The sequence below is a fragment of the Cygnus olor genome, chromosome 2 (assembly GCF_009769625.2).
Source record: "Cygnus olor isolate bCygOlo1 chromosome 2, bCygOlo1.pri.v2, whole genome shotgun sequence".
Classification (NCBI taxonomy): domain Eukaryota; kingdom Metazoa; phylum Chordata; class Aves; order Anseriformes; family Anatidae; genus Cygnus; species Cygnus olor.
The window spans coordinates 26,549,440-26,571,139 of NC_049170.1; the positions used below are offsets into that span (position 1 = coordinate 26,549,440).

General features: G+C 39.4%; 1 protein-coding gene across 9 annotated transcripts in view; it reads left to right on the forward strand.

Annotated features, from left to right (window-relative positions):
* DYNC1I1 (dynein cytoplasmic 1 intermediate chain 1) overlaps positions 1-21,700 on the forward strand; it is a 192,323-nt gene that overhangs the window by 26,159 nt on the left and 144,464 nt on the right. For 6 of the 9 annotated variants that reach the window (XM_040550237.1, XM_040550236.1, XM_040550241.1 and 3 more), the window contains exons 6-7: positions 12,202-12,261; positions 16,724-16,839. In XM_040550237.1, the coding sequence (XP_040406171.1) occupies positions 12,202-12,261; positions 16,724-16,839 (176 nt within the window). The remainder of the gene's footprint in view (positions 1-12,201; positions 12,262-16,723; positions 16,840-21,700) is intronic. The other 3 variants (XM_040550244.1, XM_040550238.1, XM_040550243.1) reach the window with 1 other exon arrangement.

A 21,700-nucleotide genomic window follows, 5' to 3' on the forward strand; every position in this document is an offset into this window, starting at 1 on the left:
GAGAGTTAGTGAGTAAATAAATTTGAGCATAGCATTAGGTAGCAAAGGAAAGAAAAAATAAAAGAAAATCAAATCTTTCAAAGAAGTTCTGTAGCAGTAATGTGCAATTTCTCATAGGAGTTAGACCACTACGTAACCCTGGCTGTCTCATCATCACTGCAGTTTTTTATTTCTAAGTGAAAAGTTGCAGCCATCCTAGGAATAGAACAGCTGTCTCTAATGCTGGAGGGCTTTTCTCGGGGGAGCTCTATCGCCTTTGATTGGGGCTGTTGGCATGCTTTTTTGTCCACTGTGTCAGTTCATCTTGCAGTGACTGTGACCTCTGAATGTGTCCCCAGATTGTATTCCAGACAGCACAGTAGCAGCTGTCACATCAGCTTGGATGTTCTTACTGACAGGGAATCAAGAACATGTCTTCTGTTCTCTTATTCTCTTTTGAAGTTTGCTGACAATATTTGTCTCCATCTGTGCAAGTTTTCGTCAGATGTGACTCTGAGTTTCTTCCATCTACCGTGCATGCTTTGAGCCCTTTGGGTATAAAAAGAATACCTCACGATATGTTTTCTTTCACCGTCTTGACGTCTACTCTCAGTTTGTACTGACCTGATGCAGGGAGAAACAGATGTAATTCCAGACCTTTTTCTCTGTGTTGTATTATTTACTCCTTTTTGTGTAGTTATTGAGTGTTCTGCTTTTATACAATGCCTAAACAAACACATTGGACTTGAGTTAATTCTACATTGCTTCATGTCTGAACCTTAAACAGAAACATTTCTTCTTTCTCAGATAATACAGTCACAGGAAAGGAGGTAGCTCTGGAGCATCTGGGCACTGAATGAGTCAGTGCATGGCACTTACACAATATATTTACCCTTTTGCAGTTTTGTGTGTAATCTTGCTCACTGTCAGTCAAGTCAAAAAAGGTACATCTAGTTAGTAAGTGTGTTCTTTGCCATGTAACAATTAAAATCATAAAGATTTTGTTTGCTGATCTCTCCTAAGTGTATCCAAATGTCACTGAAGTCTTTATGTTCTGTGCTTTACAGGCTTTTTGCCTGAAAAACCAGACTTGGCAACTCAGCTTGTATTTTCACTGTTTTATTTTTAAACAACTCCTTACCTAGTACAGTAATATAATGCATTGACAAGCTGAAGAAAGGGTACCAGGATGCTTCTCCCCTTTTTAGATGTCTGCTTTGCTGTTCAGTTAGACACATGCAGAAGGCAAAGGAAGAGGTCAGATCCTGTTCTCTGGTTCAGTTGGACAGGAAGGTTTGGCTATTGTAGTGGATTGTCTTTTACAGTCCATGCAGCATATTGCCCATCCTCTCTTTAGGTACAGAAAACATCTCTTATAGACCGTAATAAAAACACATTTCTATAAGATCTGCTAAAACCACTGCCACATAACCACATTGCCTAGGGCTCAGCTACTTTATCATTAAGTAAGTGTGTTTGACAGGTTCTGTGCAGTGATGCTGTTCATCATTGCTGCTTAGCTTTAAATTCTCCGCACTTCATTGCGTTACCCATTTCACAAATGACAGGGATCCTTCGTAAATGTGACCAGTACAAGTGGGTCTACGTTGTGTTGCCCCAGGAGCAGCAGCTTTAACTGTTATTAGTAGCAGATTTTTTTTGGTGGTGTTTTTTTTAAGACCAGTTTATATGTGCAAAATGGCTTTAAATGGCTGTTTTAGTGGCATACATATTTCATAAATGTGCTGAGCCAAAGGGAAGCATGGAACAATGTAAAGACTTGAAGAGAGCTGCAGGAAAGACCAAGGGAAAATAGCTACTTTATGGTGATCTTCACTTGAATGGTGTTTTATTCAAAAAAGAAGGATTTTAACCCTAGGGACTGTTGTGCAGCACAGACATGAATCTGAGTAAAGAGCCAAGAGAAAGATCTGTTTGGTGGCTAGAGGCACATGAGGTAACCCGTGGGGTACTGGAGTTGTCGCTCTGTTTTTGTGGGTTTGGGTTTGGGATGGGATGTTTGTCGTTACATGGCAAGGCAGAATTATACATCCCAGCTGTTCAATTTTCTCCTATATTTGCCATGATACCCTCATCAGGATCTCTTGTCACATGAGTTTCATCTTACAGTTTCTTTCGGTGTTAGAGGCCAAATTGTGCCTTAAGTCTGGCCTGAATCTTCCTGGTGTGTGTGAAGCAGGATTGACCCGGGGGCATCCTAGCTGCCTCAGCTATCATTGCTGTGGGAATTCTGCTGCTTTTTAAAGCAAAGCAGCGAACCTCTCACACTTCCCATTTGCAACCCATTTATGTGACAGGAGCCATGCTGGCCAATCCTTTTCCACAGAGCACAGACTGCTCAGTGTGAATGCTGCATGGAGCTGCTTGCATGCATCGTGGCTTGCCCTGTATAGGTCCGTATATACGGGGCTGGAGGAAATGGTGGGTTTCTTGCATCCTGTTCCCTCCTTTTGTGCCTGCACAAGAACAGCCCCAATCCTACTCCTTTACATTCAGTGTATATTTAGCACAAAATATCTGAAGCCTCTCCCTGCCGATTTTTTTTTTTTTAGCCTATGAACATAAGCAGACACCTTCGGGACTGATATTTGGCAGTTGCTTTCAAGTGTCTGCACATCTGACCTAGAAAGCAAAGAGTGTTTCTCAGTGCGTGCCAGTTACAAAGTCAGAATAGTCCATATTAATTAGAATCATCTGCAATCCTTTTAGCATGTGAGCCTGTGGCATCATTAAGGATTTTTGTGCTTTCATTCCTGAAGGATGGATAGAGTTCAGTCCTCCAGATCTTTGATTATTTTTCTCATTAGCGAGCATCTCCATGCTATAAATTAAAGGAGAAGGGAAGATTGCCATTCCCAGGGTGCTTCATAAAATGCCTTGGAAACCTGAGCCCCAGCTGCATCCAGAAGAGAATAATATTAATGTTTAAAGCCCCACTTAACCATTTAGATTATCAGCTGTAATTATTTTTCTCTATCTTTTTCCAGGCATATCATGCATATATTTAGTCAGATAATCAGATTTTTAGGGGACTAAAACACTAATGCTTTCAGAAAAAAACAGGTCATTTTATTAATCTTTAAAACAACTTACTTGCTAAGGCCAGCTCAGCCTAAACAGAATTTCTCTTGCATAGAATTTCATCTTGATTTAATTAAATTTTGTGAGATTATCTCTTATGTTAAACTGTTTAATGTAGTTAAACTGGTACAGTTTGTGCATGTAGACTTTTTCTTTCTCACTAACCTATTGAAAAGCTCCTCAGAAAATACCCATTCACAATTTTATGGAATTATAATCTGGAAAAATAAAAAGAGACTCTGAGTAGCTATTTCAGTAACTCCTTTTTTAGGAATTTTCTTCAAGTCCATAAAATGCAAATTCTTGCCACTCGAAAGATTTCACTAAATCCCCAGATCAACGCTTTAATAGTTCAAAAGCAGAATAAATCTAAGCTGGTCTATTAAAAGTCAGATAATAGTGTCATGAACATTTTTGACATTTTAACTGTTGATGTGAGAAATTCTAGCGTTTCGATAACTGTCATACAGTGAGTTCTTTTTTTCAATTTTCTATTTTGTAGTAAAAATCTCCTCCTCTTCTGGAAGGATTTTGCTGTTTCTGTTCATACACATAGGTATCACAAAATAAATCAGTAAAAAAAAAAATAGTATCACAAAATAAATTGTGTAAAGGAAGGAAAGCACCAACTCTTCTCCTAGCTAGTCAGTTACTCTGACACAAATGTGAAAATTTGCAGTTTTTTTCACCTTCCTCAGTTGAATAATACCAGACAGTACTGTAGCTTCTCGCCTTCCTGTTAGCTGTTTGACTCTTCTGAAACGCTACGGATTGTCTTTACTAGGTTTGATTAATAAGTGTAGCCTTGTCTTTTATGGGACAGTTTCCAAAGTTCCCTGAAGTTTTTGAGAAAACTTTCCTTACATACATATGCTTTTGGATTGAAGTGCCCCAATGTGAGTACTGCAGTTCCTTTAAAGCATCTGCAGGACCTGATAACATTTCTGATCATCTGAGTTCTGTTTTGTCGCCTAGACTTATTCTTTGCGTAAAAAAAAAACAAAATGAAAGATATATTTTTTTAACGAATTTTCAAAACGCTTCAGGTTTTGCTACAAGGAAAAAGCGACTTGTGCCTTCCCCCTCCTGAACATGTTTTATATTAATGCACTTTCAAGATGACAGTTCATGCTATCCAGCACTTACAGTAAATCTGTGTGAATTCATAGGCTCAGCAGAAGCTTCTAACTATGTGACCTTTTGTCCTCGCAGATACTGCCTGCTGTTCACAGTGACCCTTCTGGTAAACCAGCATAAATTTCCAGACTAAGATTTCTGTAGCTATAGCATAGAAACTGTGAGAATGATAAGGCTCGTTACATTGCCAGGAGATCATATCCTGTAAAGTAGACCTGAATCTAAAGGACGGACCTTAAATATGTGAAATAAGTTCAGCAGATTGGACAAATTTAACTTCTGATTTACTTAGTGGAATTCTATGGAATTGAAATCAACAAGGTGTTCGTACCGTTATATATCTACGATTAAAATCACACCAGGATTGTTCATTCTGATTTAAATTTCAGGTGGATTTTGAAAATTATTAAATACATTCAGCAATATAGGCTTGATTTAAGAAGAATGTTGAAATATACACGTTTTAAATGTTACTGTGTCAATGATTTTTTATAAATATACCTAAAAAAAAGAGTTCTTTAAACTCATGCTCTTCTGAGAAGTGCTACTAAGGTTGCCAGGCGGCTGAAAGACAGTGTTCTGCTCCCAGGGAGGTCGTAGTTGCTCTTTTTATTGGTGAAGACTGGAAGTCTGAGGTGTCAGCCTTCTTGGGAGTGTAAATGAAAACCCAAGTATCTGGCTGATCTCCAACTGTGGTGCCAAACTCCTTGTTCACTGAATGCATTATGGCATTTTATTTTATGATTACCAGCCCAGCTCCGAATACAAGGACCCACAGTGATGTCAGACCATTCTGCTGTACAAGCGTAAGTGAGCGTCTTGTTGAGAGGCACAAACCCTCCCTAAATGCTGATAACCATCTTGCTTATAATGTGCTTCAGAAAACAAGTAGCACAAGCAAGGTATTTTCTTTTTGCCAATCCTTTCAAAGTGGAACAGATCTGCTAAACAGAGCACAGATGGCACCAGAACAGTGGTTTAAATGCAAAACACCAATTGAGGCAAGTGGTACTTTTCCATCTCTGAGTAATAGCTCTGAGTCTTCTTTTTCTTGATGCATTTTCTTTTGGAGACACATTTTAAATGTATGACAAATATCAGAAAGTGAAAATTACAGAGGAGAAAATTAAGATTACAAAAATCTAGAATGAAAGGAATAAAAACAAACAGCTTATCTATACACATATATATTTTCAAACGTGCAGTAATTTCTCACCAATAGTTTTCTAGTTCAGACTTTCTAATTAATCAACAGTAAAGTAGCTTTGGAGAAACTGATTTAGACATAAAAAAAGCATGTAGAACTCTTTAAGATTTTATAGGTAACTAATTATGCAGCCTTAAATTCATTCTGGCAATATTCAGACCTTGGGGAAAAACAAGTCTGGATACATGATAGTTTACATTAAACTTGCAAATAATACTGGATTGTAATTTAGATGAAAATATTTGGTATCATATTGAAAAAATGCATTTAAACATGTCTAAACCCTAGTATTTTACTGGCAATTTTATAATAAAATCTCACAATTGTTGCATCCAGTATTTTTAAGAATATATGAGTTGGGTGGAACCTCTTCTTTGGTATATTATCCACATACAGATGCACAGTCCTTAATGTAAGCAGTTCTGAATCTTGTGAAAATTGTGATCTAGGCCTGTAGTTTAAACATGGGGCTCATCTTTGCATCAAAGTAAAAAACAAGAGTCTTTTTATTCTTTACTAGTTAGGACTTTTGCCTAAAGCACTATTATTTTTTTTTTGACTGCTTTTTTTTCTTCACTTTTTTCACTTTTTTCTTCACTTCACTTTTTTCTACTTCACTTTTTTGCAAGTTGCATTTGAAGTCAGAATAAAAGAAAGCAAGAACTAGGTGGAACACTACAGGCTTTCAAATAGCTCTCCTGTCAGAGCAGACAGCATCTTGACTCTTCAGCGCGTGCTGTCAGCAGGAGGATGAAAGGGAAGAGCACGGAATCACACAACCCCAGAACTGGAAGGCTGAGATTGGAAGGCACCTCTGGATGTTGTCTAGTGGAACCTCTCTGCTCAGAGCAGGGTCACCCAGAACAGGTTGCTCAGGCCATGTGATTCCTCTCAGCTTTGTATCATCTGCAGACGTGCTGAGAGTGCACTTTGCTCTGTCCTATAGGTAATTAATTAAGATGTTTAACAGTATTGGACTCAGACTTCATCTCAGCGTACTCCACTAGTGACTGGCCTCTAGCTGGACGTTGTGCTGCTGACTGCAGCCTCGTGAGCACGGCAGTTCAGCCAGTTTTCAATCTACTCAGTGTCCACTTATCTAGTCCATATTTCATCGCTTTGTCTATGGGGATAGTATGGGAAAAGGTATCAAAAACCCTACTAAACTCGAGATAAACAGTATTCACTGTTCTCCATCAAACTAGTCATTTTGTAGATGGGTTTCTGGTTGGTTAAGCACATTTTCCCCTTCATAAATCCATGCTGACTACTCCCAATCACCTTCTCCTCCACCACGTGCTTAAAAATATCTTCCAGGAGGATTTGCTCCTTCACCTTACCAGGGACCGAGATGGGGCTGACTGGCCTGTAGATCCCCACACCCTCTTTCAAACACAAGTTAGATACGCTCACGGTCCCACCATCAGTGTCCACGGGAAGGATAATTTCTTGAGAATGAGGTGGCAGAGAGGAAAGATACCCGTGCTGCTCCACTGTGGGGGTATAATGTAGATATTTCAGTGGGTTGGTCACCCACCCCAGTTAGTTGGCCTTTCTTCCCAGACTCCCTGTGGACAGCCACCTCTGACACTAACTCACGGTTGGAGTCTAGGTTGGGTACTCAGAACTCGTATATGGAGCAATCTCCTGTCTTTCTGCTCCTGTGTAGGAAGCCAGTGATGACTTGTTTTCCTGCTAGAGCACTTCTTTCAGGTGCCTGAAGAAAGACAGGGGTATAAATACCCCTGCTACCTTGGACAGGGAAAGTGGCAATAGTCATTTCTTCCCAACATTCATATAATTTTAGAAGCATTACTCTAGTAAGCAAAGGCTGTTTGAGACTTGATAGCTGTGAGTGACTCCCCCTTCATTTTTTGTCTCTCAGCTTGGGAACAGTCTGTGTTTTGCTTAATGGGATTGGCCTCTGATCTATGAAAACGTCCGTGCAGTTCAATCTGTGGAGCCATGGCACACTCCTTCACAGTATTTTGGGGTTAGAAGGGCACAGTTATTCTCCACACAAGGGATCATTTTAGGATGTTGCTGTTAGTGTAAAGGAAGATGCTGGATCCGGGATCTGTCCCGTCTAATGGTGTTTCGTTAGAGAATGAAGTATATCACCTAGTAGTACCTGGTGATAGGAGATGCTGTAACATGGTATTTATTTTTCTCCAGTTCTGCTTGAAGGAATGATTTGCAATGCAGCAAAGAGATTTCTACCCTGCAAGAGGCCCCTTGGAAAAGCAGGGTTTGCTGTTATTTCTGTGAGTAGCCTTTTTCAAAAGCACGAATTTTCAGGCCTGGCTGCTCTTGACCTGGGAAGGGACAGTGGGGGGAGAAGAGAAGTCATGCAGAACACATGTTCTGCAGCATCAGCAACAGATGAGGGAAGATTTGATTTTAGCTTCAGGGAAGAAGAGTCAGAACAAAGCTGTCAGCATGCTGGATTAGGGCATTTACCAGAGCTGAGTTGTACCACAATCTGACCATAATTCAGGGTATTAAGTATCCTTTCATTATGATGTTTTAATAAGTGTATGTGTTGGCACTGATGCCTTACATGTTTCATATACCATCATTAAGGCCAGATCCAAAGTTTTTTAAATCATCTGAGAAGTTCTCACGAATTTCAGACAGATGGTAAAAGTGATGCTTCATTAATGCATTGTGTGGTTGGGAATTTTCTAAAAGAGTTCAAATGTTTTATTTGTAGTTTATTTGTTTTAGCCTTTTCCACATTTTTAATCTACATAAAAAACAGTCTGGAAATAAGGTTCCACAGGGCACTCTAACACATGGCAGAGTGTCTGCTTTTCCTTTGTAGTAATAATACAGAAAAGGGAATACTTCTGTTCAAATTCCTTTTACTTCCTTAAATTTTGCAATAGCTCCCATCTTAGAATTCTGTTCTGAATATCTCCCTAAGGCTGTGGACATGAATCCAGAACAGAGAAATGTAACAAGTTGCTTTGCCATCTAATCTTTTCTTAAATGTGTGACATCTTGGTCTCTTTCTCCCCTTGCTTTCTTCCTGCAGCTTTTTCCCTTACTGACTGGGGAGAAAGAAGATGCATTGCATCAAAACGAGCTAGTACTTTTTCAGTACAAATACCTGAAACAACACCAGCATCTAAGAATGCTGTCCTAAGTTCCTGAATTACTGAGATCATAATACATACCAAATAGAGAATACTGAAATAGAGGATCTAAAGGAATGAAAGCAGAACATTTTAAAGAGAGGTAATAACACCTCTACCTTGTCCACTTAGTGCAAGATCTTAAAGTCCTTTTTCCCTTCATGCTGCTTTAGAACAATCTGTTATTTGATAATAATTTTTTATCCTACGATCACTCAAGGGCAGCCGTTGTTCACCAAACGTGTGGAAGGAAGATTGATAGCAGGGCTATTGTTTGTCACTGCGTGGGAGACTTATGTAGCAACCAGCTGTGAAACAATGGGTAGTTCTCATTAAAACAGTGTCTCTGCTTTCTGGGTGATGGGAACAGCCTGATCTGGCTTAGTCCTGGCTGGGACTCTCATGACCAGTGAATTTCCTTCTGTGGAGTTTCCAGGGTCTCTTCCCATGCCATGTGCACTCAATTCACCTGAAGAAGGAGGCTCAACTCAAGTGGACTCCGGGAGATTTGTGGAATTACAGTAACGTGCGAGGGAGCACTGCTTTTAGCTGCTGTCTAATGCTCAAGCCTCTTTTCCCCATTAAAACATGGCAAAATGTTTTAGATTTCTTCTACATAGACCTGTGCCAAAATCCATTCAGTCTGTTCAAGGGGACTTTCCCCAAATTATGCTCACTCATACTGAATGGGAGCACCTGTGTCTGACCACTGAGCTACCAGTCAAACAGTTCTCCTAGGCCCATGCACTCGTCTTTGGGGTCTGCAATGTTACTCCCTCTGCCCCTATCTGTGGGTGGCTAAAGTCCCAAAGCCAAAATCAGGTTTCACATATGAGGAAGAAAGAAAAAAGAGCAATAATATGTAATCCTTTTCTTCATGAAGAACTATCTTGGGAGAGAACTCGTGCACTAGATTTGAAAAAGGTTAGCACTGATTTTTCACCGAGATCCAATGGCATTTCACAATCCCCATTGAGAACTATCCGCAGGAGAACAAGCAAGTAATGTAATGCTCATCCAAATGATCAGGGAATGTCACACAGTCTGCTCATCACAAACAGATTAGCTTTACTTTCCTAGTCCAGGTGACAGCGCAGGCTAGTTAACAGCATCTTTGTGTTGCTAGTCTATCAAGAATCTGTTTGCTTCTTCTCTGGTGTTACTGCCATGGGAACTGGCTATATTGTAGGTCCATATTACATCTCTACTGTTCGCTCAGTTTCATTTTGATCTGCAGACATTCTTCACGCAGCAGGAGGAGGCAAAAGACAAACCAGTCTTGTTCCTTGAAGCATGTAGTTGCTCCCTGATGTAAGCGTAGCCACTTGCATCGTGTCTCTTCAGGCAAGACTGAAGAATTCCCTGTGGCCTCAGTTTTTGCAATAATGTTGTTCAACCAAGCTTGAGAGGACAACACAGCAGATCACTTCCTTACCTATTTTTCAAGCCTTTGCAAGTGGTAGCATGATACAGAAAAAAAACAAGTACAATTTGGAGTACAAATCTAAGATTTTTTTTTCTTTTTTTTTTTTTTTTTTTTGGACTAGGGGTTGAATGCATTTCTTTGTATTGAAAATTCCCACAATAAGTATAGCTGTGCTCATATTTGTGGGATTTGAGTGCTGTCTTGAGTGTGTGAGATCTCTAAATCTATTTTGTTCAGGCAACCAGTTGAGTGTGAGGTAAATGTGCCCTCTTGTAACTTGGTCTGGATTCTCAGAGGTGGACTGTAAGGTCTGTGTCTTTGCAGAGACCTGTTGCAAGCTCTTGTTGTAATAATTTGCTAATGGGGTTTTTGTGATGCAATAGTCTTTATTAGTCTTCCCTTGGGAAATTTTGTACATTTGGAAATGGGTGAAGGGGGGAAATAACTGAAATGAGTTATATACATTTTCTTGTAACTGTTTGGAAAGCCTGTATAAGTAGTCCCTAGGCAGCTATAACATTAGAAATGGGCATATGCATAGTGAGTCCTACTGCATGTTACTGACCTTGGTGACATTACAAGGCATTTTCACACAGCATTTTTAATGGTGTATACGTAATGCATTAGACACTGATGCTTTTGCATTGCATCAGGCATTTAAATCTTTATGTCCACTTACCTTTCTGCCGTACTTGAGCTACAGTCAAGCTGGAGGGAAAATCATCTGTTTTTTATTACTGTATTGTTTTATCTCTGACCCTTTTGTAATGCCATTTCATTTTAGAGGAGTCTTTCTGTATCATTGTAGAGTCTTTAATGCCAATACACATTACTATTGGTCATAATAACTTAAGGGGAATAAGTACCCTTACACTGCATGTAATGCAGGCACCTTTTCATTACAGTTCTTCATTTTTTTTGTACACGCAGGGTGTTGAGACAGATTGATTATCTTTCACTCTGGCACGACGGAGTGAATCACATGCCCTTGTCTGCCTCTCTAGAGAGTGAGTTAACATCGGTAACAGAATGGGTGTGTTTACTGAGTATAGGAGGTGGCAAAATTGTATGGCTCTGTGAGATCTACTTCTAATCTAATTCAATAACTTTTTAGTTTATATGAATAATTCATTGGCAGAGGTTGCTACTGTTGCAGAAGGGCTTGTGTAGATTAAACATGGCTGGTTATATGGCTGGGTTTAGCTGGATGTGATGAAAGTATGTTCTCTGTGTCAAAATACTACTCAAAAGAAATGAGTGGAGTTTTGAATTTTGAGGATTAATTTTGAGGATTATCATTATCTACTGCATAGACATGACTTGCTTGCTTTAGTGTAGGAGTGCTTTCCTTTGCTTTAGCCTCTGCTAGTGAGTACAATGCATAATCTAGTGTTCGTATCACAGAACAACGTGGCCAGGAGCCAAACTTGTATTCCTGATGCTGTCATGGACAGTTCTCTTGCATATGATGTATGGCTTCATTAGGGAGGAAAAACAAAGTAAAATAAAAAAAATGAGTAGGCATTTTTGAAAGTCTTGAAATTTTTGAAAATTTTCTGTGACAGTTCCACATGACCGTAGTCCATTAAGAGACTGCCATCATCTGATTTCTCCAGATGGGTCATTCCCCTCTCCCCCAGAAATTTTATGTAGATGAAAAGAAGAGGAATGTGTTTATTTGTCCCAGGTGCCTCCATAATGTGTCAGAGCTGGTGTCAGTGTGCCGTTTGTTTGTGTTGTTTGTGCCCACAGCACTCTTTACAGGATGGCTTACAGTCAGTCTTAGGAGCTTATGAAGGGCTAGACTGCTCTTCAGTGGAATTCATGGCAAGTGTTCAATCCATTTTATCAAACAAACATGATTACAATAAATTTTGCCTGCAAATTGTACACGCTGAGTGCATCAACCGTAACTGGAGGGTCAGAAGTCTTTCAGAAAAAAAGAAAAAATATTTGTTTTTTTTTTTAATTAAAATCTGAAAAGAAACCCAGCTTCTTCCCTTTTGTTTACTGGTACTATGTAATTTTAATAGTCCTGTCATAGGCTAGTAGCAAACCTTGTTTGACATACTGTGGCTCTCCCTTGCACTTGGAGGTTGAATGTTCTACATACAGCATGTAACTAATGAGATGGGGTTTTGTTCATCCTTTCAGTTAATTCTGTGTGTTCTTTTTTTCCCCCCGTTGTGCTGCACGGCTGATTACCACCCTAGGACCTTGCAATGGGACACAGACCCCTCAGTGCTGCAACTCCAGTCTGACTCTGAACTTGGGTATATGTCGGCTCTTTTTGTTATTAATTTATCATTTCTTTGCAAGAATTATGTTGCAAATGCTTCCCAGTTGAGCTGTTTTTATGTGATTTTCATTTGCTTTGTGGACTCAGAAAGACCCTAATTTAAGTTTCTTTTCTTTACTTTAATCAATAAGAAGCTTCAGCAAAGACATCTTTGTGGAAAAAGAAAAATAACTCTTTAAAGAAGCTCATGAAAATATAAGCTGCTGTTTCTGTTGCCTGAAACACAATACAAATAACTATTTCATTACAGATGAAATGTTATTATTGTGGCACTTTAATGTGCATGTACAGTTACACTGCACTTGTTTGTACCTGTTGATTCAGACATGTCTTTCTGAATCATTTGCAAGGTACTTTTGCCTCCTCCTTCCTGTCTTTGGCATAGTTTTGTTGTTTCCATATGCAATATCAATTTACCCCCTTTCCTTGGGAGCTGTATATGCATTTATAATTGTGCACTTAAATATGATCATAGTCCAAGGGTAAATGCCATATTAGTTGAGTTGAGGTCAATCAAGCATTTCCTACTTACACTAGGGCTAACATTATTATTCTCCAGTTTAGGATGGAACTTCTCTACCCCAAGCATCTGGAAAAGTTAGTTACTTTAGATAGCAGAACCTAGCTGATGCAGTTAACCAAGTGTACCAAACATTTATGTTTTAAAAGATCAGTATATTAAAGAACAAAAGTTCATGTTTGTTATGAATGTAGTATAGCATTATCAAGAAAAGCCTGATAGCATCAACTGTTTCTCTCTTATCTACTGTGGGCAATCAAGGAAAATCGGAAACAACAGCTTTCCTCTGGACTTAGCTAATGTCAGCACTGTGTTATTGCTGATACTCCAAGTACATAAGTATGGCTCGATAACTACAAAAAATATGCTTATACAAGTTTCTGAATCCGGATCACCTGTATGATCACTGAAGTTATTAGATTGCATTGGCAAGTGAAAATGCTGTTTATTAGCATCTCAGACTGAATTTTACAGTCTCTTCCAGATGAGAAAATTGGTTGCTCTATTTTCAAGGTAAGAAGTAGCAAAAGGAGAGAAGTCTAATAGTACAGGAAAAACAGCAAGACTTGAAGATATGAAATGCCTACCTGCAGACATATTTAGGATAAATTGTTCCTCTAAAAAGGAAAGGTAATGGTCCCTCAAGTTCTTCAGAACTTGGGTCATAAGCAAAACCATATCTCTGCTGAAGAAGTTGTTCCACCTGTGAACTTACAGGCTTTGCTGTCTGCGTCTCCAAGCGAGCATCTTATGTTTCTACTAGTTCTTGATGTTTTCTCTCCAACAATTCATGTGAAATTAACTCACCATTCTCTAGGCTTCAAAAAAACCAAAGATTTTCCTTTAATTATTGATTGACAGTGCTCTCAGCTGCAGTTAGGGATGCTAGGACTGTTCACCAGGAAGGAAGATCGGAAGTATCCAGAGGGCTTTCTAGGCAGGCTTTCTCCACACCCAGAACTGTTATGTTTGTTATTTCCACCTGAGTGTGGCTTCAAATAGATCCAGCTTCTGCAACATCACCTGGATCATATGAAAAAGGAAGAATTTCTCAAGCTATTATAGCATACAGAAATGCTTTAGAAATCTCAACTGCCCTTTCCCAGAAGTTTGGATTTAGAGATGAGCACTCCCAGAAGCAAGGTTCCTCAAATGGCTGTGCAAGGCAAGGTGGTTTGACACATGTAAAGATAAGCCTGTGTACAGCCACAAGACTTCAATCTTCTAGAAGCACTCAGTGCAAAGACAGAAAAGGATGCCAAAGAGTGAACCCACAGGTATATTCTATGAGTAGTCCTGTCCCTTTTGAAAGAAAACTTCAAAACTGTGGCAGAGTTAGACAGAGAACCACACTTTCCTCTGGTGTCATAAGACTAGATGGAAAAATATCAATACAAAAGAAATCCTGCAGTCAACATGCAAATGATGTGTTTAGCTAAATCCTTCCAGCAGATACATCTTTGTTCTCCAGTGGACAGAGGAACCAATTTTAATATATAGGCTTTAGATACTGTCTTCCTACTGACAGTTTTGAAAGGAGTCCTTCAAAGTTTATGGGCTCTCTAAGTTGAATATTCAGCAAACTGTAAATGAAAAGAATCATGAGCAATCCATACAAAAAGTATGGATGGGAAATGGAAATAAGACATTTTAATGCTGCCCTAAGAAGAATTAGAGACTAGAACATTGTAGCCCATATTTGAGAGAGTCCATGTACTGAAAGGATGTTTCAGTTGTCCCTAAGTGCTTGAGAACAAGAGTTAGGACAACATTTAGTTAGATAAGAACCATTGCAGGTTGATCATCATGGGCAAAAAAGAAGAGATGACGTTCCTTCAGGTGAAGAGCTCCCCGCCTTCACCAGTAATTACCAGGATATGAGTGACTCTGTACATTTGTACAACCATCAGCAATTACTGAATTATAAATGTTTGAGGTGAAACATTCAACTTATTCTCTCAGCACAGTGTTCTGGGTTAGTTGTAGCTCACACCTTGGTTAACAGCCTACGCAGAAGCTAACCCAATTAGCAGTGACATCCAGCTCTCCAGTAGGAGCAATATTCCCCCATCCCCAGTCAGTCAAGGAGACAGGGAATGATCTCATGTGAAACTGTTGTTAGAATTAGCTGAGATTCTATTTAGGCCTAGATTAAACACATAATTAGAGCTGATACTTAACCAGTGAAGAAGCTCCTTTGATGAAGGAGGCTTAAGAATCTCAGTAAATGGAATCAGTGGTTTGGGGGCACTGGAGGACTGATTTTGAAGGGATGTCTGACCGACCAAGTAGGCAACAGAGATTTTCCATCTGGTGTTGAAGGATAGAAAAGCATTTTGCTGGGTTGGGTATTTATTGAAGCTTGAATTCATACAACCCCCTAGTTAAATCAGCTACAAAAATGTAGCAGTACTAAAACATTTGTTAGCTTTTACAGATTCTTGAAGTGTAACACAAGCTGCAGAAGTTTTTCTGCCCCACCCTGGAGGATTTTCAGACAACCATTACTTTTGTTCATATTGTAAAGTCACAGATGTTTGTAAGGAGGGTGACTTGTTATTTTTTCCTTTTAAAAGAAGATGCTCAGAGCTGTAACAACTATTACTACTCTAATTGTTTGTGATATAGCTGATTCATGCTGATTACCCATTGAATCAAATTGCATTCAGCTCAATAAAAACTCATCCAGTAAACCAGATTAGAAAAATATATAGCTGATATAGCACTAACCAGATTAAGAGTTCAGTAGGTGTCATCCAATGATGACAACTTCCTTTTAGAGACTCATTTACTTTCAGACATCAATCTTAACTGAATGCCTAAAGCACTGTAAATGAATTAGATTTTTAAAAAAACAACTTTGACCTCTGTTCTTCTCACAGTCTGGAAGACAGAGAGGATATGGATAACGTGTATGAATTCACTGCTTTTCCAAATTGCTCTTTTTAATAACATGGCTGTTCAGAAACACTGTGTCCATGAATTTATCTCCTGTAAATGTGTAATTGTGCTTGCACGTGTTGATCTAGGCAACTGGACTTATTTACTAGATCCATTTATTATTTGCATATTTTTTTGTCTGCTGAAAGTTGGCATTTTTTCCAGTAAAACATTTGCAAGCAAATCTTTGTTTATTCTTCCCTCCCTACAGAGAGTCAAATAATATTCAGGAAACAAATTAATTTCCCCACCACCACCACCATTGAGTGAACTGTGTATGACTAAAAATGTTCATGATCCTGTTCAGCTGGCTCTCTTCTTACCCAGTCACACTGTTATTTGGCTTTACTGATATGGTTCATATGGCTTATTTAAAGTTAGGGAAGTAGAAAAAGAAGGCTATACTTGACCTATTCCAGGTGCATCTTAGAGCTTGCATTAGAACTCTAATGATCACAAACCGACAGCAAATCCACTGCTGATAACTCCTATGGAAGGGAGAATCTCCTTTATGGAAATTGTTCACCCTGCTCTATTACTGCTCTCAGGTGGACATCTAACACTCCTAATCCAGCCTGTTTTACACCTACGGTGTCTCTTCCACTGTTGGGTATCTCAGACTAAGGATTAAATCTCTTGAACAGGCAGAACATTGTAATAATAATAGTATGAAAGAGGAGACTGTTTTGTTGCATGTTACGAGGGGTATGAGCAGGTCATTTCTCCCATTTACAGTCCCTCTCAGCAGCACGATCTAGGTCCAGAGGTGTTTAGTAACTATATTTTATTATGGCAAATGGTTACCAGGTTAATTTTCTTCACTGTAATTAGGTGCTTCTCATACATAGTGCATTGTGTTTCATCTTAGCAAACACTGAAGTATTTTTTTTATCCTGTTCATAAAAGCAAACACTTTTGTTCCTGCTACTGATTTACACTTAACATTAACCTTTTGATGTCATGTATTCCATCTTAGACGCAGACTGCACAAACTAGGGGTGTCAAAGATTACCCAGGTTGATTTCTTACCTCGGGAGGTGGTATCCTACTCCAAGGAGACCCAAACACCTCTTGCCACACATCAATCTGAAGGTAAGATGCTTCCTATTTTTTTTTTCAAAAGCATTTTCTTAGAAAATAAGTATTCAAGTAAGACTGAAAGAATGTAAGGAAAATAATACTAAATCATAATATAGCTACTTACCACATATTTTCTGCAAGCCAGGTATTGTTTATGTGATTAATGGCTGTTCTGGTGAGAATAATTATAATAATGACTTTAAATTCAGGTGGAACCAAACTGCTTCTGGCTTACAATGGGTTGTGCTTAGATAACAGTATGAGAACATATTTTCAAATAAATCATTATGAATATAATTAAAACAGTGCTTTATCCCACTTTCTGCTTTCTCAAGGAAATTATTCATTCTGTGCTTTGTAAAGAGGCAGTGATGGAGAGTTGCCCTCATATATTTGGCGAGTGTAATTGTGTCCCCCTCCAGCAGGTTAATCTTAAGAGAAGTTAGTTTAGCTGCATGTGCTAAAAAAGGAAGCTTATTTACTTTGTGGACAGTCCTGCTTTCTTTCTGCTGACAGCTGTATTATCTGTACTCGTGGAACTGTTAATTAACTGTTTGTCTTTCCTGTTCACAAATAAACATGGAGGAGTTAGTAAGAGAGTACTGTACTTTAAAACTATATGCTTGCTAGTGTTGTGCTACAGAAAACTGATTGTAAATCGAAAACCTTTTAAACTGAATATAAAACTAGAAATTAGCCCGACATAATTTACATGTTATTACAGTCAGGTAGAAAAAGAAAAACTGAAGAGAGTCTTGGTTATATTTTTTGCTGAAGTTACTGTCAGGTAAGATAGAGGGATAAACACAGTCAGCTTTTCTTCCGCAACTGGGTTTCCATTTCTGCCTCTGAGAGACTAGAAATGAAGACTCCTGAGATAGATAGATTCTGCTTTCCCAGACCACAAGTTTACCTTAGTAATCTGTTGTCTGAAATGATGCTTTCATTTCACCCAGTTGCTTAGATGCAGCTTCATGAGCAACATGTCCTGACAGCTTTGCCTTCTCAGAGGGAGAGGCTGCCTCAGAAGCCTCCCTAGTTCAGTTCAGCTCATTTCTGCTTGTCTGTCTGAGGGCTGCTGAAGCCCAGAGTGGATGGGGTTTGTCACTGACCAGTGTGTTCTCAACCCTTGGACACCATCATGGAGTCATAGTTAGGTAAGATGGAGAAGATGCTCAGATGTACCTACGTGCTTTTCTGAACAGGCCAACCTCTCATGAGGAAGCAATTTCTTCCATTAACTTATTCTTGGATAGTAAAACTTTTTTTCCAAGGAGTTCTTCAACTATTACAAAATCCTTTTTTTGAATGGACAAGAGGCCAACCTTCTACCCTTCAAGGGAAAAAACAAAACAAAACCAAAAAAAAGTATGTTGCTGTGAAAGGTCAAATGGTGATAGGTGTTTTTAGTGACTGGAGTTATAACCTTTCATATGCTCCGTGTTGTCACAGTCAAGGAAACTACATCAACCAAAGTGAAGTTTTAATGTTTAAACATAGCAAAAGTATTACTCAATCACTTCTCTCACATGAATGGGTGAGAAAGTTGAACTTACCTCCTTTCCAGTCTGCTGCTAGGGAGTTCTCCATGAATAAACTGGACAAACGGAATATCACCATGCATCAGTAAAGAAGAGTCATGAAAATTTGATTATTCAATTGAAATGGTACTTAACCGGAAATTTGCTAGAGGGTAAATAAGCTCTGTGTCTTTGGTCTTCCAAGTCCAATGGAAATTACTTCTCAGGTTTTCAATCCCCTAAACCTCTTTATGAATGCTGAGCCCTACTCAGCCCCACTCTATACTTTAACAGCAAACAGAAAAATTCCTCAGTAGGGCAGTTTTGAGAAGTCTCTATGCTGTTCCTGTGCATTCATGTGACAAAATACAGCCATTATCTTTTCAAGAGAAATGGTTCAGCCATTGCTATGGTTATGTACTCGGTTGTTCAGTATCTGTAGCTTTAGATTTTGAGAAAAGAAAAAAGAAACCTCTTATTTACTTAGATAAGTCTGACTTCAGCTTTCAGAATTCACTCTTTAGCTGCCTGCCTTGGACACCAGAAATCTCAAAATGCAGGATTTTAGAATAAGACTGTCATATATTTGCTTCTGGTTTGAAAGAAGACAACTAGTAAAGGTACAGCTGGATGGAAGAATCTTGCCTGTATGTCACCAGATTGTTTTTGAAATCTCAGCTTCAGGTTTTCTGCATGTTGTTTCTCTGAGAAAGAAAGAAAGAAAGAAACTCTGAGGTACATTAGACATACTGCCATTCTGGAGCTCAGTGGATGTAGGCCTCTCTAGTAACGGCTGTCCCCCACCAATCATTGTAAAATTGGTAAAGAAAACCTTCATTGTGATGAAGTACAGTGTGGTGCCGGAGAGCCAGATGCTATGAGCACTGAAGTCTCAGCTTGTCAGCTGCTAATTTTAGAAGAAATAATGTGGCATTATTCTTCACTGTATAAAAACAGATTAACTCCTCTTTTCAGAACAGGTAATTCGCCTTATTTCAGAGAAATAATGACATGTCATTTCCCCCACCCACTATATTATTTAGGGAGATGTGTATATGCATCATTCAACCCTTTGATCACAAGTACCTAATTCTTCTGCTTTATTTAGGTCACAGTAAGCTTCAGCCTTTTCCTTTCTTCCTTGTAGGATGGCTTCAAAAACACCCAGATCTTGGCTCTGGAGCATGAAGGAAAAAAAGTGCTCTTTATTTTTCCCCTCCCCCTTCTGTAATTGAACTTAAATTTAGGTATTTGTAGACAGTGAGAGACATTTCACTTGTGCTGCCTTTTCCATTCTGGAGTCAATTAAGACACAGACTATGCCAAGTATTTTCTGAGAGGTCTCTGGGACACATTCCTTCACTGTACAGAGGCTCTCCCATTGCCCCAGAACAGCAGCCCCTTGTAGCCTTCAACGCTGGACCCTCCATAGCACTGCAGAACTGCCCTTTGCCGAAGGCACACCTTGGAGAAAGCAGCAACAGGAAAGCCATGTCCTGAGCTCTGCCCAGGATGAACTACTCACTGCCATACAGCAGTGGAAGGATGTTTGCCTAAGCTAACTTTTCAGGTAGGAGAGCAACCCGTACACTCAAGCTCTGCTGGGTGCCCGCCTCAGGTCCAGCCCACCACTCTCCTACATCTGATGGGCCGAGAGGTAAAGTCTCTGAGGAGAACAGCACATTGTCCCCCGCGCTGAGAAGAGAGGTACTCCTCTGACCTGCGTCACCTCAAAACCAGAAAGGGCAGCAAGAAGAGGTTTTGTGAGCTCTCTGGCTTATCTGGCCAGTATCAGGAATGTCATTATTCCTTTTGCGTGAAGTAGAAACTACTTCCTCATCAATTAAGTGAGATGTTTTCACTTTACTGGCTTCCCAGACTGTCACTGCAAATAGGTTTTTCTGAAATGCATTTCTGGAAAAGTATAGATCCCTCATTCATGGGAGATCTGGATTTCTAGAAAAATGAAGGTCCTTTTTACTTCACCGATTGATCATCTTCACGTGGGGAAAACTAGTGTTAGCATACTCACCTCATGAACAGGGTAATATCTTACATCACAAGAGTTTGCCCAGTTCTGGCAAAGAACACAATTCAGACCTGTGCTCCAGATGTTTATCTGCTGTATTCAAATAATGAGAATATTGGGGCTATTAGGGAAAGAAGTGAAATAAGCTCTCTATTCCATTTGGAAGTAGACCAGTATGAAGTGGCAAAACAGAGGTAAAATTTCAGAGTTTGGGTTGGCTTCTGCATCTCTTTGACATTGCAATTCTCTGAATGAATATTCCTGAAAGCTATCCTTATAAAATGCTGAGGAAGGAGAGTCGGACTCTGCTCATAATCTAAGATTTAGGATCTAAGACTAAGACTCATGAATTTAGGTATCCATGTGGGAAAACAAGTGATGGTGACTACTGTAGGATGAACCAAAACTCTCTCTAAGCCCCAATGACTGCCTTGACTAGGTCTTGGCTGATGAGCTTAATAGCAGAGAGCTACATGGAGGCATATTAATGTCGGTTTCTCATTTCCCCCCCATTGCTGGGTAAACTACATATGACTAAAAGTGTCATATGCTGATACCATATTAGGGCTGTGTCCTACTTTAAATTTTAGTAATCAGATGAGGAGTTGCCAGTGACTAGGACCGACAGGCCCAATTACTGTAAAAATGAATCAGGCCTCTGGAAGTTCCAAGATAAAATTTATTTATTAAGTTATTTTTATTTTGATACTTATGAGTTGAGATTCCCAGGTTTAAGCAGCATGGAACTCTGGCTCTGGCTAGCTTCTATGACGAAGTACAGCAGACTCTGTGCCCCGTGTCCTTTACCTGTGTAGCTCATCTCTAGCTTTGTGAATGCATGCTGTACTTAAGCAGAGCCAGTCTCAGAGCTAAGCAAGATCATACCCGAGCTTTCCCATGCCCAGTCGTTCTAGAGCTCACAGATCAGCAGCTGGGGGTTAAGTTAAAGAGCTTACTTTGGCTTTTCCCTTCCAGAGAATCTTACAGCTCAGCTCAGTCTGAAGAGTGCAAGACAAGTCTGGACCCAAGAATAGCTTTGAACCCCTCATTTAATGGGAAATACAGATGTACATTTCTGCGTTGCCATGCATGCAGTGTTTGTGTCAGGATGCATGAAAATAGGTGCAATGGAAAGGCAGTGGGCATAATCAGGGAGGAAAGCAGAGACCCTCTGTTGTAAACAAAAGATGGCATTAGAAAGTAGAGCAGAACTGGGACATAAATTACTGCTTTAAAATAAAAAAGACAAACTGAGGATGAATCAGTGCTACAGCCAACTTCTGGTTTTAAAGAGACAGCCTTTTTTAGATTTTTATTTTTTTTA